Source organism: Arachis hypogaea, chromosome 18 (genome assembly GCF_003086295.3).
Source record: "Arachis hypogaea cultivar Tifrunner chromosome 18, arahy.Tifrunner.gnm2.J5K5, whole genome shotgun sequence".
Lineage (NCBI taxonomy): Eukaryota > Viridiplantae > Streptophyta > Magnoliopsida > Fabales > Fabaceae > Arachis > Arachis hypogaea.
Window position 1 is genome coordinate 87,118,597 of NC_092053.1, and position 14,665 is coordinate 87,133,261.

The window sequence follows — 14,665 nt, forward strand, 5'->3', positions numbered from 1 at the left end:
GACGTTAGTTCCGTCGGTAATATGGGTGTGAGAATTTTACATTCTTAATAAAATCGACAACATTGCTGTCGATATTTCTATTTAAAATCGACGTCCTCTTTGTCGATAATTGATTCAATAAAATCGACAGCCTTTGTGTCGATATTTAACTCAATAAAATCAACAACACTTTTGTCTATAATATGTTTAATAAAATCGACATCAGAGCCGTCGATATGTGCTTGAATAAAATCGACATCTTTGTCGTCGATTTAATTATTTAGATTTGTCTATTTTAACTATTAAAACGACGGCAAAGCTGTCGATATGTGCTTGAATAAAATCGACATCTTTGTCGTCGATTTAATTTTGTCTATTTTAACTTTTAAAAGCGACAACTTTGCCGTCGATTTTAATAGTTATATATTTTATTTTTTTTCTATTTGAAAAATAGTAAACCGTTAATACAAATAAACTTTTAAATATAAAAATAAAATTTAAACAGAATATTAGATAACAAGACAAATAAACTTTTAAATATAAAAATAAAATTTATACCAAATATTAGATAATGAGTTTACAAACTTATCAAAATAATAAATAACCCTCTAACATAAAGACTCAAGACAAGATAAATAACTAAACTTAGAGTTATATTCGTTTAAATTGCAATCTACTAATAATATAAAATATTCAAAGTATAGTAATTAAATAACCTACTCATACTCGTCTAAATAATCATCTGAGTCATCAAAATCGTCAGAATCATCCTCCCTTTGAGAACTCTGTGGTTGTCCTGGTCGCTGCAGAATAGGTGGGAGTTTTCTACCTGGGGCTGGGGCTATGCTTTTCTGAGAGCTTGGGAAAGTAAAAGGAGGAGGTGGGGAAACACGTGATCCAGAACTACTAGGACCCATGGCTCTCACATACTCAGTCAAACTGCTCAACTAATGACTAAATTGATCCATCTGTGAGTTACTGGTGTTGAGATCCTCACGGAAGGATTCAACAGTCTGTTGCCACTCTCTTTTCTCCCTTTGGTAGCGGTCTTCAAGCTCTCTATATTTAGCGGCATGTTGTTCAACTTTCCTATTGAGTATTATGATTCGTTCTCTAAGATCCAAAACATCAGCGCTGGTGGTCGTGGTTGGCCCATCAACTCGAGGCCGCACCATGGAAGAGTCCCTTACCTCACCCATGCCATATACCCTACCTCTTCGTTTTCCACCCACTGTCTCAATCCATATGCTTTCTTCAGAGACAGGCGGTGGATCAATTACACCAGCCTCTATAGCAGTCTGCCGCTCTTGCTCAGCCTGAAACATACGCTCTTGAAATATATCCTACAATGAACAAAAATGATTGATAAATTACTATAAGTATCAATAATGCATAACAATTAGATAACAAAATAGTTCCAATTAATAAAGGTAAGTTACCTTTGTCTTTCGGGAGTGTTCATCAACCCATTGAGTCCTATCCTCTTTGCGAGTATGAGTGTGCTCAAAAAACTCATCCATACGTGATGGTCTTCCAAGCGAATGATTCTACATAATGTAACCAAATTATCAACAAATATGGGATGTGGCTGAAAATTTAGTATGAAAGTTTATTCTTTAAAATTAAAGTTATTCAATTGATTCCTTACTTTTTTATGAATAACCTAACATAGGTAGCCTTATATTCTATATTTTTATCAACAAATATGGGATGTGGCTGAAAAATTAGTATGAGTGTTGGCTGCCATCATGTTCCTTATCCTTTTCTAGTTTTTTTGGTAAAAATTGTATCCTTTTATAATGTTTGGCAAATAATTGTGCTGTACCTGATGTTGGCAAATTATAATATAAAAAATGTCAGACTACATTGAGCACTATGGTTGATCTGCATATGTAAGGTTATTATGGAGTATCTTATTCCTAATTAGTGACAAATCTTATAAAGACATGGAATATATATATAATAAATTAAATAAAATATAACAAAATACAAGTGTATGTGTACCTGTGTTGAACATGATGATATTATCTTATATTTTTATCTACTCATTATATTTAATTAGTGATCACTATCCAGGTGGTTGTTATAGATTTTTTGTGTGTGTATGTGTGAAACATAAAAGCTGTGTAGTATTAGAATTTAACGAATTTGATTCAACTGAAAGAAATTATGATAATTAAGGAATATGTGTAAATGAAAATTCTAATACACTACTATGCACCTTTTCACATTTATATATAATATATTATTTAAAGATGAACTTATTAACGTGAATGGGATGAGACAAGTTAGAATCAAAACAGATTATAAATTGAATTCATAATTTCATATTATTACTACTAGGGAGGACGGCTTTGTGAATACGAGGAGGAAGTGACATGGAGAAAATACATGTAAAAATATAGAATATAAGGCTACCTATGTTAGGTTATTCGTAAAAAAGTAAGGAATCAATTGAATAACTTTAATTTTAAAGAATAAACTTTCATTGATCTTTGACATCAAGAAAACATCACGCAACAGAGAATTGATGTGGCTGCAGAAAGCAAATAAACAATTGAATTCACATAACATGACTATAACTGGTGCTCACGGGACACTCATCTTAAAAGCCTAGTCCACTTCCAACCCAACTATGGGACGTGCTTTTCAGAGTTTATATATTAGATTCTCTTTCTCTTTCTCTAATTTCTCACTATAATATCAATTAATTCATTTCTTTTTTCATTTCAACCAATTAACACTATTATTTTGGGATGTACTTTTATTCTAAATTATTATCATTCTGATTTAATGATTGGTTTTATCTATCGTTAATGTTCAAATTATATGTGTATATGAACAACTCTAAAAAGGGAAAAAAGATTAATTTAGTGTACTACTACTACAAGTGCAGCAAATGTTATATCACGAAGGAGTAATTTAGTGTACTACTACTACTTTTGCATAGCTAGCAGGGTCAACCAGCTACTTTTCTTCTCCAAAACCAAAAGAAGGGCTCAATATTTGATCTTTAGAAGCTCTCCAATGGCAGTATATTAAGAAACCAGTCAAAAGAAGCCACACATAGACAATCAAAACTTCACAAATATTGAAAATGCACATAAAATTTTGAATTTGTATAAAATTCTATATTTTTGCAACTGTCACCATTCACAGAACAGCAAATATCATAGTAAAGATTGTCTATAAACAACTTACCAAGCGTAACCTCGCTTCTGGAAAGGTGGTGCCTCCTGCAGTGTGAAGGGAAGTACCTCGAGTCGATTTCCTGGCAGCTGTATTTCTCGCCTGTAATTGTCTATAGGCATCAGTGTCCCAACGTCTCATCAATTCACCGATAACTTCTGGTGGGATCCAATATGGACGGGCACCTTTTTTGCGAATGGCATGGAGCATACCTCGCAAGCGCTTGGCAGCCCTAAACCTCCAAGCTTGATAGATATCATCCTCTTCCGTATCAATAATGTCAAAGCATTTCTATTTTAAAAAAATCCCCTTCTGTATCAATAATGAGACTTAGGTATTGTAGTTTTAATCATTGGAATAAAAAAAATCACATTTTACAATATCACTTAAAATAAATGTTAAAATTGTTGAGACAAAAACACTGCCAAAGTAACTAGTAAGTATACTACTAGTAATATATCACATACCATAAAAGCTAAGATTACTTTTTTAGTGATAGAAGAAGAAAAGTTCTATTAGCAAGAGGGTCTATGATAGTTCTATTAGCAAGAGCCACAAATTCAAAATAGTAATCAGTTAGTTAAAGGCTTTTCTGCTATGATTATAACACAGCAAATGTCACTCTGCACTATTTGAATATATCCAATTATCATTATTTACTTGAATTTGCAATTTTGCATTATGGATACCTATTTATTTTTTTCCCCTCTCAAAAGTCATCTAATTTAATCCTATAACTAAATAAAGGACTCTGCTGTAATTTCATCAAATTTAAGGAGAATTTAATGTATTGAAGCAATTTAATATACAGTTTTATAATCTTAATAGTAAGATACAAAAGCTAAAACCCTACTCCCACAAGTAACACCACATTTGATCTCATTTAGAAGTGAAGAAAAAGTTTAGTAGAACAATAAAGAAATAAGAGTCCAGTTTTGGTTTTAAGAACTATTAATCAGATGTGAATGGGTATGTCTAATCATTTCTATGAACAAAACTCAATAAACAAATAGGACCCTTTCCCCCTTTCTATCTTTCTCTAACTGCATGCCCATATTCATTAACTTATTTTTTTTATCATTCTATTGGACATTGAACATTAAGCTAAAAAATAAGAATATAAAACACAGATATCAACATATCATACATAATGAGCAAAGCCAAAGTAGATGCAAGAAGGCAGAATATATAGAATATAAGGGGACAGTATAATATTCTATGAGATATAAACAAGGTAGATAAAATTTACCCTCCACTCAGTCCACCATATTTTTCGAGTATCATCATCTGCCTCATCAAAACTCAGACAAGGCTTGTTGTAGTTTTCCTTAAAAACCTGAGAGATATGCTTCAATCCAGGCTTAGGTGGGTGCCAACTACATAAAAAAAAATGATAAAGACATATTACTTAGTAAAAATGAGACATGTTATTCATAAAATTTAAAGCAAATAACAAACCATTTGGCACCATCATATCTAAGCTTGGGAGCACTCGTGCTGGAGTGACCAGTGGCAGTGGATGTTCCTTGACCCTGAGCATCTTGGGTACTATTAGATGTGGTTTGTCTTTCCCCACAAGATCCTGCTAGATTAGGAGCTACAATAGCTGGATCACTCTGCACACCATGTGAGGCAGTGTTGGAAGGTTCATTGGCTTGTTGAGTCCATGATCTTGGCACACCCGGAGTAGGCATCATGTGTATCTGAGGCTCCTGACGGGAGGGGGTAGTAGTAGCAATAGGTGGTTGTCTCCCATTGGTTGGAGCAGTCGTGTCGGATGATGACCCAACGAGAGAGTATGGATCCGCATGCAAGTCAAGAGGGTGACCAGTAGAAAGCCTAGGCCTCCCCCTTCGGCCTCGGCCACGGCCACGGCCACGGCCACGGCCACGGCCACGGCCACGGCCACGACCGCGATCTCCGTCTCTACCAACCATATCCTGTACGCATTAAAATAAGCAAGTTATTATCCATAACATAACCGATACAAGATATATGAATTAACAAATTAACAAATTTATTAAAAATATGCAATTAAAGTAAAATCAGCTAGTAGTGTCATCATCTAGTAGTAAAAAGCAGCGTGTTTTGGGAGATATGCCACAAATGAGTGAAATTGGGTAAATTAACAAATTTGCAAACTAAGAATTTACAACTAAAACCTCAATCCGAGAATTCTGAACTTCCATCATCATCAATGTAAGCATCATCGTCATCATAGTTCTCAATGTCATCGTCCTCCTCATTATTTACGTTAGGAACCTGGAGGTCAGCTACTTGAAGTTGTATCATATCAACATCTCCTGACGTAGATGCTAATGATGGTGGAAACTCAGTTTCTGAAATGATCCTAGCATGTGGAGGCTCATCATTCTGATACACCTCGGTTTCAGATTCATTTTGTGCCTCCTCCATTATTTTTCGTGGTTTACATGTAATCACAACCTTCCAATTAGACTTACAGCCTTGTGGATATGGCATGTAATACACTTGTCTAGCTTTTTGCGCAAGGATGAATGGATCGTAACTCCCATATCTCCTAGTGGGTAATACTTCAATTATTTTGTAGTCTTTGTGTCTACGCGTTCCTCGAGGCCTGGTAGGGTCATACCACTCACAGTAAAACAAGGTGACTCTTAAACTAACAAGACTTGGATATTCAATAATCAAAATCTCTTTAAGAGTGCCGTACCAATCAGATGCATCATTCCCTCCATCACCTTTAACATATATGCCTGTATTATCTGTCTTCTTTCCAGATGCATGCTCAGGAGTATGAAATCTATACCCGTTAACCTTGAACATACCAACACTCGTGGCCCTAGTTTTTGGCCTGAATGCTAAACTCAATAAATGAGGACAAGTTATGCCATTACTGGGATTTTTTACCTGATTTTGTCAAACAAAACATAGTATTTAGAAAAACAAGATTTACTTTTACATATTTTGATACAGTCAACAAAATGTAAAAACTTACATGCTCATGGAACCATGATGGAAAGTTGGATAAAGAATTATTGCTCCCATGGATCTGCTCGTATTTACTTCTAAATGTATCGACTTCAGGACAATTCAACAAGATATGTAAGTGAGCGGCTTTCATTTCCATACTAGTTAACCATTTGTCTTTGTTGGCTCCCCCAGGAACACCCGGTTGATCAAAAATAGAAAGGGTAGGCTCAGATGAACTTACACCACCATCATCATTTCGATTCGGCCTTGTTCTCTTAGACATGACATGTGGCTCAAAGTAATAAGAACAATAACTTGATGTCTCTCTAGCCAGGTATGCTTGACAAATTGAACCCTCTACTCTAGCCCGATTCTTCACTGATCTCTTATACGTGCCTATTTCACACTCAAATGGATACATCCACCTATACTGAGCTGGTCCACAAACACGTGCCTCATATGCCAAGTGAACTGGTAGATGCTCCATTACGTCGAAAAAGGCAGGTGGAAAAATTCTTTCTAACTTGCACAAAATAACAGGAATATTAGCTTTCATTTGTACAAGATCGCTAACCCGAAGAGTAGATGAACAAAGGTCCCTAAAATATTGACTTATTTCGGTCAACGGTTTCCACACGTGGTCTGGCAACTCTTTGAAGGCTAACGGAAGCAAACATTCCATAAATACATGACAATCATGAGTTTTCATCCCAAACAATTTTCCTCCCTTGACATCAACACACCTTTGTAAATTTGAAACATATCCATCTGGCATTTTCAACTCTTGTACCCATTTACAAACATTTTTTCGTTGTTGGAGTGTCAAGACATAGTTGCCCTTAGGCTTTGCCCAATGACCTTCGCGTACCTGCACCAAATTCAAATCTGGTCGCTTACAAAGCACAGCCATGTCTAACGTTGCCTTTTCATTGTCTTTTGTTCTTTCAGTATCCATAACGGTATTCATTATGTTATCAAAAACATTCTTCTCAATATGCATTAGATCCAAACAATGACGAACCAAATGATCTTTCCAATATGGGAGATCCCAAAATATACTCCTTTTGGTCCAATTGTGTTCCACCCCATATCCGCTCAATCTCACTTGTCCTCCTGTGTCAACTATTTTAGGATAGTGTCTAACTCTTTCCCAGACCTGTTCGCCACTAAGCCTAATAGGAGGTTCTTCATCCTCCTCAACATTCTTCTTAAAACCAACTTTATTATGCCTATAAGGATGACCTTCAGGTAAATATCTCCTGTGACAGTCAAACCACGAATTCTTTCCGCTATAATCTAACCAAAAGGCCTTGGTATCCTCCATGCATAATGGACATGCTAATCTTCCCCCTGTACTCCAACCAGACAACATTCCATAAGCAGGAAAATCAATAATTGTCCACATTAATGCAGCCTTTAACTGAAAATTCCTCTTGCTATGAATGTCGTATGTTAGGACGCCTTCATCCCATAACTCTTTAAGTTCATCTATCAATGGTTGAAGATAAACATCAATTTTTGCTTTGGGATTTTCTTTTCCGGGTATGATGCACGTTAGGAACAAAAAAGGGTCTTTATACACATATGAGGTGGAAGGTTATAAGGGGTAACTATAACAGGCCAACAAGAGTACAGTGTGCTAAAATGAACATTAGGAGAAAACCCATCAGAACAAAGTCCAAGTCTAACATTACGCGGTTCGCTTGCAAAATGAGGATGCTTGGTATCAAAATGTTTCCATGCTTCACCATGGGAAGGATGTGTCATCACGTCGTCATTTCTGCGATTTTGGTGATGCCACAACATATGAGGGGCAGTACTCATTGATGCATACAACCTTTGTAGCCTTGGAATCAATGGCAAATAATGCATTCTTTTATATGGCACCTCTTTATTTTTTCCCTTCCTAGGCTTAAATCTCTGCTCCCTACAAAATTTACATTGTCTAAGATCTTTGTCCTCTTTGTAATATATCATACAACCATTGACACAACAATCTATCTTAACCTCCTTAAACCCAAGTTGGGAAACAATTTTCTTAGCTTCATAGTAATTAGCAGGAATTTCATTTGGAGTTGTTTGCATTTCTCTAAACAAAGTTGCCCACTGGTCAAAAGATCCCTGGGATTGGTTTCCCTCTGATTTTATACTCAGCATCCTACTGGCAAGTGACAATCGTGAATGGATACAATTTTCCCACAAGGGTTTACTAACTGAATCTAAGAGGTCATAAAATCTTTTAGCATCTCGATTTGGTTCCTCCACTGTTGGTTGCATGTACATGTGAAACTCAGGTTGCAAAGCATCAACAACCATCTCATGATAACGATCAAAATTTTCTTCCCATGTAACATCACCTAATTCAGAGCTACTTTCAATATCTTCTTCTATCCTAATCTGATTCTCTGTGGGTATCTCTTCTCCATGCTCTGTCCAAACCCAATAATTAGGTTTAAACCCATGAGTATATAGATCAATCTTAATGTCGATCAACTGTTTAAACGTCCCACATTGACATCTGGAACATGGACACCTAACTAAACCTCCTCTGAGAAATTCATCAATTCTAGTACACGCATCCACAAATTCATTTACCCCTTTAATAAAACTAGGTTTAAGACCCCGCCTCTGATCATACGTTCTATCATACATCCAACTTCGGTTCTGGTTTTCCATTATTAATGAATTTAATTTCCTACATATCAAAGGGATAATATTCACTTTTTATTTTTTTTTCAACGAGAAACCACAACAAATAAAAGTCTTATCATGAATATAATTTATACTTCCACCATGAATGGTTTACACAAACAAGCATATATAAATAAGTATAGATAAGCATGCATAATAATTTAACAGAGATAATAAAGATGAAGATAAATTAAAACTCAATATTTTAACAGAAATAATAAATAAATAAAAAAGTAGAAGGTTAAACCTTGAATAGCTTTTTTGGAAGTCTTAAGCTCTACCAATACTCAATCTCTTCTTCAACTCCTTTCTGTTATGAATTCTGTCAGTTTTGTAGAAGATGATTATCAAAATTAAACTCTAATAATGATAATCATATGTATTATCGTATTAAGTAATACAATTCTTTAAATTTATTTAAACATGAGAGATATTTAAATATTAAATTACTTTTTTAAAAAAGAAAAAACTTACCCAAACAAATACTATACCCTAAACAGAGAATGAAACACTTATTTAACTTCAAAAAAAAAATTTCAAACACTTTAATAAGACCAAACTCTTATTTAACCCAATTTTATTTTGGTTTTCCTTTTCCCTTTTGGGTCTTAAAACTTGAGTGCTTTTTTTTTTTTGTTCAGGGACACTTGAGTGCTTGATCCAATTCCAATACGAGGTGGTTTAGTTAATCTTTAAGTTGGGTTTGTTTTTGGTTCACAAATCCAACATGGACTTAATTTTGTTAAAGAGGAAAAGAGGGTGTTCTGAAAATGGCCCATATTACGCTGGGGAACAAAAAACTAAACTTGGCCCCATCCACATGATACCTTCAGTGCCGATTATGGGTTAACAAATACACATTTGTATCATCTGATCCATACCAAAATAATGAAACCTGTACCAGAAAATTTTATTCTAAACATTTACTAATTAAAAATATTACAATAACTACAATAACTTGCTTCCTTTTTCTCTTCATTCATAATTTCTTGCTTTTTTCACTGCCAATCAAATCCAACACACACCACATCACTAGCTCTATATATATATATATCTTGCTATCACAATTCAAGTCTCTCTGACAATCTAATCCTTAAGGACATAGGCAATTCAAGACACAAGAGTGTGCCTCAGGTGCTTAATATATTTATTTCTTTACTTTTCCATTAAGGTTATAAATTTATAAACTTACTTTATAGTGTGAATTAAAAGCAAAATTATTATCATGCAGATAGCGCTAAGATGGATACATGAGCAAGGGGTAACCCCCATTGTGAGAAGCTTCAACAGGGAGAGGATGAGACAAAACCTTGAAATATTTGACTGGGAATTAAGCAAAGAAGAATCAGAAAAAATCAGCCAGATTCTACAGTGTAGGATGTTTAAAGGAGAAGCCTTTGTATCAGAAAATGGGCCATACAAGTCGCTGGAAGAACTCTGGGATGATGATTCGTGAAAAAGTATTAATCGTTCTTAATTCGCAGCACTATAATCTCTCATTCAAATAAATAATGTAATAATTTCACTCGTATTCAACTCCATTAATCCACGGACTTTTTATTTATATAAATTAAATAATATTTACTAAAATATATATATATCTTGCTATCACAATTCAAGTCTCTCTGAGAATTCCTTTGGTTCTTAGATATGCCCTTCTTCTACCTGTTGGGGGTTGTTGAGTGAAGTAATAATTTAATGTTGATTCATGGCAATGACTATGGCTCTAAACAGGGTTTATAAAGAAGAAATAATTTAATGATAAAATGGCAGGATCTAGTAACAAGACACCTAAAAAAAACTATATAAAAACAGTTTCCCATTTTCTATCATTAACTATTTCTAATGGCAATAAGCTTAACAACCTGAGTTGTTCATGCTATTAGCCTAGATAAATTGTAACAAATACACCCACGATGAAGTGCAGCAGTGCAGCAGAGTATTATACTAATACAGATGACAATGCTTATCAAATCCACATATCATTTTTGAATCTAAGCCATACCTGTGATCAAGAGCCCGACAATCACAGTCCTTGCAGAAATAATAGGAATAAGGAACTATTTGTAGAAACTGAACCTGCATAATGGCATTCTACGTGAATTATATCCATGATGAGATATAAAACTTAGCTTTCAGTCTTCCACCAAACAGCTTATAGGAGGAGTTTTTCCTTGATAAATTATATAAAAAAAGCAAAATAGATGGTAGCCCAAAAAGATTCTAGTGTTACCAGAGAATACAGCTCTCCAACACGGTTCTGCAGGAGAGTGCTACTAAGCGCCCATCTGTATGAAGAGTCTAAGGCAAGAAAAGCTTTTGCAGTGTTACAGTGTCGCGACTTTATGTAGTGTGCAGTAGATAAGGATTTGTGATTACATGCAGTGCAAGAAAAGCCACCAAGTATGGCCACAGGACGGGTAGGAGCAGTTGGGCAAATCCATTTTATCTGCACCATATCATATTATAAGATTAAGAAACATTTTATGATACCATATTATATTACTTATCTAAATATTATAGACCTAGCTAGGGAGAGTATTATACTAGAGAAGCAATTAAGAAAGTCTCAAATGGAGTGAAGGAATAAATATTCTTACATTTGAAAGTGGAAGAGTTTCCAGGAGCTGAGATGAGCTGCAAACAAAACAAACTCAAATTCTAGAAATCACAGGTTTCCTTACATAAGTTACTACTCAAACTCAGCCATGCATTTTATTCTTAATTTTCAATAGAGAAACAAGATAAGCATTAGCCAGAGGAGAGGTAAAAAGTTATCAAAAAATTAAGACATCATATAATGTTAGAAGAAGTGAATCAGCTTTATTATACGAATTTCAGTCTCTTAGCTTTTATTTTTGCTTGATTTTTCTGAGTATTATTGTACCATCTGCTTCTTTAGATTTTGCAAAACTGTTATAATGGTTTGGTTTGGTTTGGTGTTTCCAAATCATAAGATAGATACAGAGAGAGAATCAAAGAATATTTGCTAACCAAATTGAAAACTTAAACTTAATCAAGAGAGAGCTATTAGCCTACTAATATTTAGTATTTACTAGTCGATCTAACTACTGTGCATGCTAGTTTTTGGGTCAAAATCTTAAATTCCTAGCACATTTTTAGCAAAATATCAACAACTGAGATAACTGCAACAATTATTGGGTGTTCAGTTCAGCATTACAAATTCCCTCCTTCCATATGTTTTGTCAATCAATAAACAAACTAAATTAAAAATCTAAATTTAAAACCTAATTACTAAATCATCCATTAAAAACCAATCAACAAACTAATTATCTAAAATATGAAATCCCAAATCAACAAATTAATTAGCTAGGTAGGGGAGCAGGAGAGCAGGTAACTCACCCTCACCAGGCCATTGGATAAGCACGAGCTAGCAGCGACGGCAAGTAGAACCAGCGACAATGGCGAAGGGAACTTCGGAACCAGCGACGATAAGGGTTTTCAAATTACGTGCTCCTGCCTGTCATCCTTGACAACATTCAATTCTTATCAAATGCATGTTCGATCAAATAACTTATGAATAAACCCTAAACAAAGAAGAAAGAATGGAAACTGACCCTCGCTGGAGTTCTACCTCGCTGAAAACCCTTGGTTTGAGTAAGGCGTCGGAGTAGGGTTTATGGTTGAGAGAGAGTGTGTGTTGAGGAGCGCCGGCGAAGCAACCGTGACGGAGCGGCGACGGCAGTGGAGAATGACGCGGGTTGGTGCTGAAATGGGGATTTTGGGGTAAAAGGAAATTGTGTTTCTGAATTCTCTGGACGCGGGAAGTGTTTTGGGTAAGTGTTTTTTAATGATAAAAATCTACGGCAGATTTGTCGATTTTAAATTAAAAACAATCGACACTCAATGCGTCTATTTTATATATTAAATCTATACCATTTATTTGGTTTTAGAAAACGATCTAGACCGTTAAAATTTATCGACGGCAATTGTTGTCGATATTTTAATTAATAAAATCGACGCCGTTTTCGTCGATTTTAAAATAAAATTATTTTCAGCCCCAAGTTCGTCGATAATGTGACGATAATATTATGTACCATAACATTATCGACGACCTGGCCATCGATTTTAATATTTTATTTTTAATTATTTTTTTCTAGCAATATCGACAGCAAGCCGTTGATAAATATCGACGGCAGAAATAGCCATCGATTTTTAGCGTCGAAAAAAACGTTTTTTCTAGTAGTGATATATATATATATATATATATATATATATATATATATATATATATATATATATTCTATACTTAATATTTATATAATCTTATATTTATATATAGGGAGGGTATATTGTTATGGTATATTGTAAAATTTAAAAACAAATCTCAAAATAGAAATTGAATTCAACATTCAAAATTTATAAGGGTAGTGTGACAAGTGTTTAGAAAGAGAGTAATTGAAGAGACAAGATTTGACATGTTAATGTTGCAAGTAAAATGTAATGTATTTTATCTTATGTAACATGTAAATAATGTATTGATTAAATAGGCTAATTATATTTATGTTAATTAATTATTAAAGATAATATTGGACCTTGTATGATTTTTTTATTTTTGGACTTTTTGAATGTACGCGCTCTCTCCCCAAAAATATTAACTTTACACACAAAAATTTATTAATATTTAATTATTTTATTAATATATACCTTTTTTTCTTTTTTGATGACTTAGATATATTCAGTTTCACAAATATAAAAATGTATTTACATATTTTAACCAACAAAAAATATATAATTTTACGTATATACATACATTTAAATTAACGGTAATATTTATACATATTTAATTTAAATATTATATCAATATATCTGTCAATATTATTCTGGGTATATATAGATATTTATAAAAAATATTATTCAAACACCATATATTCTTGACATCTTATAAAAATAGTTCGTTATTAATTATTTATATATTTAAATTTTTTTAATTAATGAAACAATAAAAAATTATATTTAATTATTTAAAAAATATTGATGTCAAAATAGCATTTGTAATACTGCCATTTTTGTGGTGCAGAAAGAGAGAATATATATTTTGGGAGAGTTGATTTTTTTTAAGAATGAAAATTGTAATAAAAAATTTTGCTTTTTGTTATAAAGGAAAATTAAAAATAAATTTAATTTTAATGTAGTGTTAGTATAAAATAATTTTATATTTACATCTAATGACGTAACACTACATTAAAATTTTTTATAAACGATGTTTATTGTCATCCAAAAGACCAAATATAATTACACGACTGTGTAAAACACATTTTACACTATTAATACATCAAAATTAAACTCACTAAAAAATGTGCACCCAAAATTTGTATAACACCAGACAAATTATATTTTACTGGTGTTATACAAATTTTGGGTGCACATATTTTTAGTGAGTTTAATTTTGATATATTGACAGTGTAAAATGTGTTTTACACAGTCGTGTAATTATATTTGGTCTTTTGGATGATAATTCACACCGTCTATAAAAAGTAATTATTTTTGTTAATGTAGTGTTACGCATTAGATATAAATATAAAATTATTTTATACTAACACTACATTAAAATTAAATTTATTTTTAATTTCCCATTATAACAAAAAGCAAAATTTTTTATTACAATTTTCATTCTTAAACAAAAATCAACTGTTCCAAAATATATATTCTCTCTTTCTGCATCATAAAAATGGCAGTATTACAAATGCTATTTTGACATCAATATTTTTAAATAATTAAAGATAAAATTTTTTTGTTTTATTAATTAAAAAATTTAAATATATAAATAATTAATAATAAACTATTTTTATAAGATGTCAAGAATATGTGGTGTTTGAATAATATTTTTTTA

General features: G+C 33.1%; 2 protein-coding genes across 5 annotated transcripts; both read right to left on the reverse strand.

The window, feature by feature from the left end:
* Positions 1 to 510: 510 nt before the first annotated feature.
* LOC112771765 (uncharacterized) lies at positions 511 to 12,627 on the reverse strand. Of its 4 annotated transcripts, none has more exons than XM_025816582.3 (11): positions 12,390 to 12,627; positions 12,175 to 12,300; positions 11,412 to 11,448; positions 11,045 to 11,260; positions 10,817 to 10,890; positions 9,059 to 9,133; positions 4,627 to 5,108; positions 4,418 to 4,544; positions 3,181 to 3,459; positions 1,419 to 1,526; positions 511 to 1,322 (listed from the first exon to the last, which is right to left on the reverse strand). In XM_025816582.3, exons 7-11 carry the CDS (start codon positions 5,103 to 5,105, stop codon positions 927 to 929), a joined length of 1,389 nt encoding a protein of 462 aa, XP_025672367.1. In that variant the 5' UTR covers positions 5,106 to 5,108; positions 9,059 to 9,133; positions 10,817 to 10,890; positions 11,045 to 11,260; positions 11,412 to 11,448; positions 12,175 to 12,300; positions 12,390 to 12,627; the 3' UTR covers positions 511 to 926. The 4 variants fall into 4 exon arrangements, 3 of the variants coding, with proteins under 3 accessions (XP_025672367.1, XP_025672369.1, XP_072081793.1); XM_025816584.3 differs by having other exon boundaries at positions 12,407 to 12,594; XM_072225692.1 differs by lacking the exons at positions 9,059 to 9,133; positions 10,817 to 10,890; positions 11,045 to 11,260; ... (1 more) ...; positions 12,175 to 12,300; positions 12,390 to 12,627 and adding exons at positions 5,331 to 5,764; positions 5,861 to 6,057; positions 6,146 to 7,525.
* On the reverse strand, positions 7,675 to 8,796 carry LOC112770138 (uncharacterized). The gene has a single exon (XM_025814550.1). The coding sequence runs from the start codon at positions 8,794 to 8,796 to the stop codon at positions 7,675 to 7,677; it is 1,122 nt and encodes a 373-aa protein (XP_025670335.1).
* Positions 12,628 to 14,665: the final 2,038 nt, after the last annotated feature.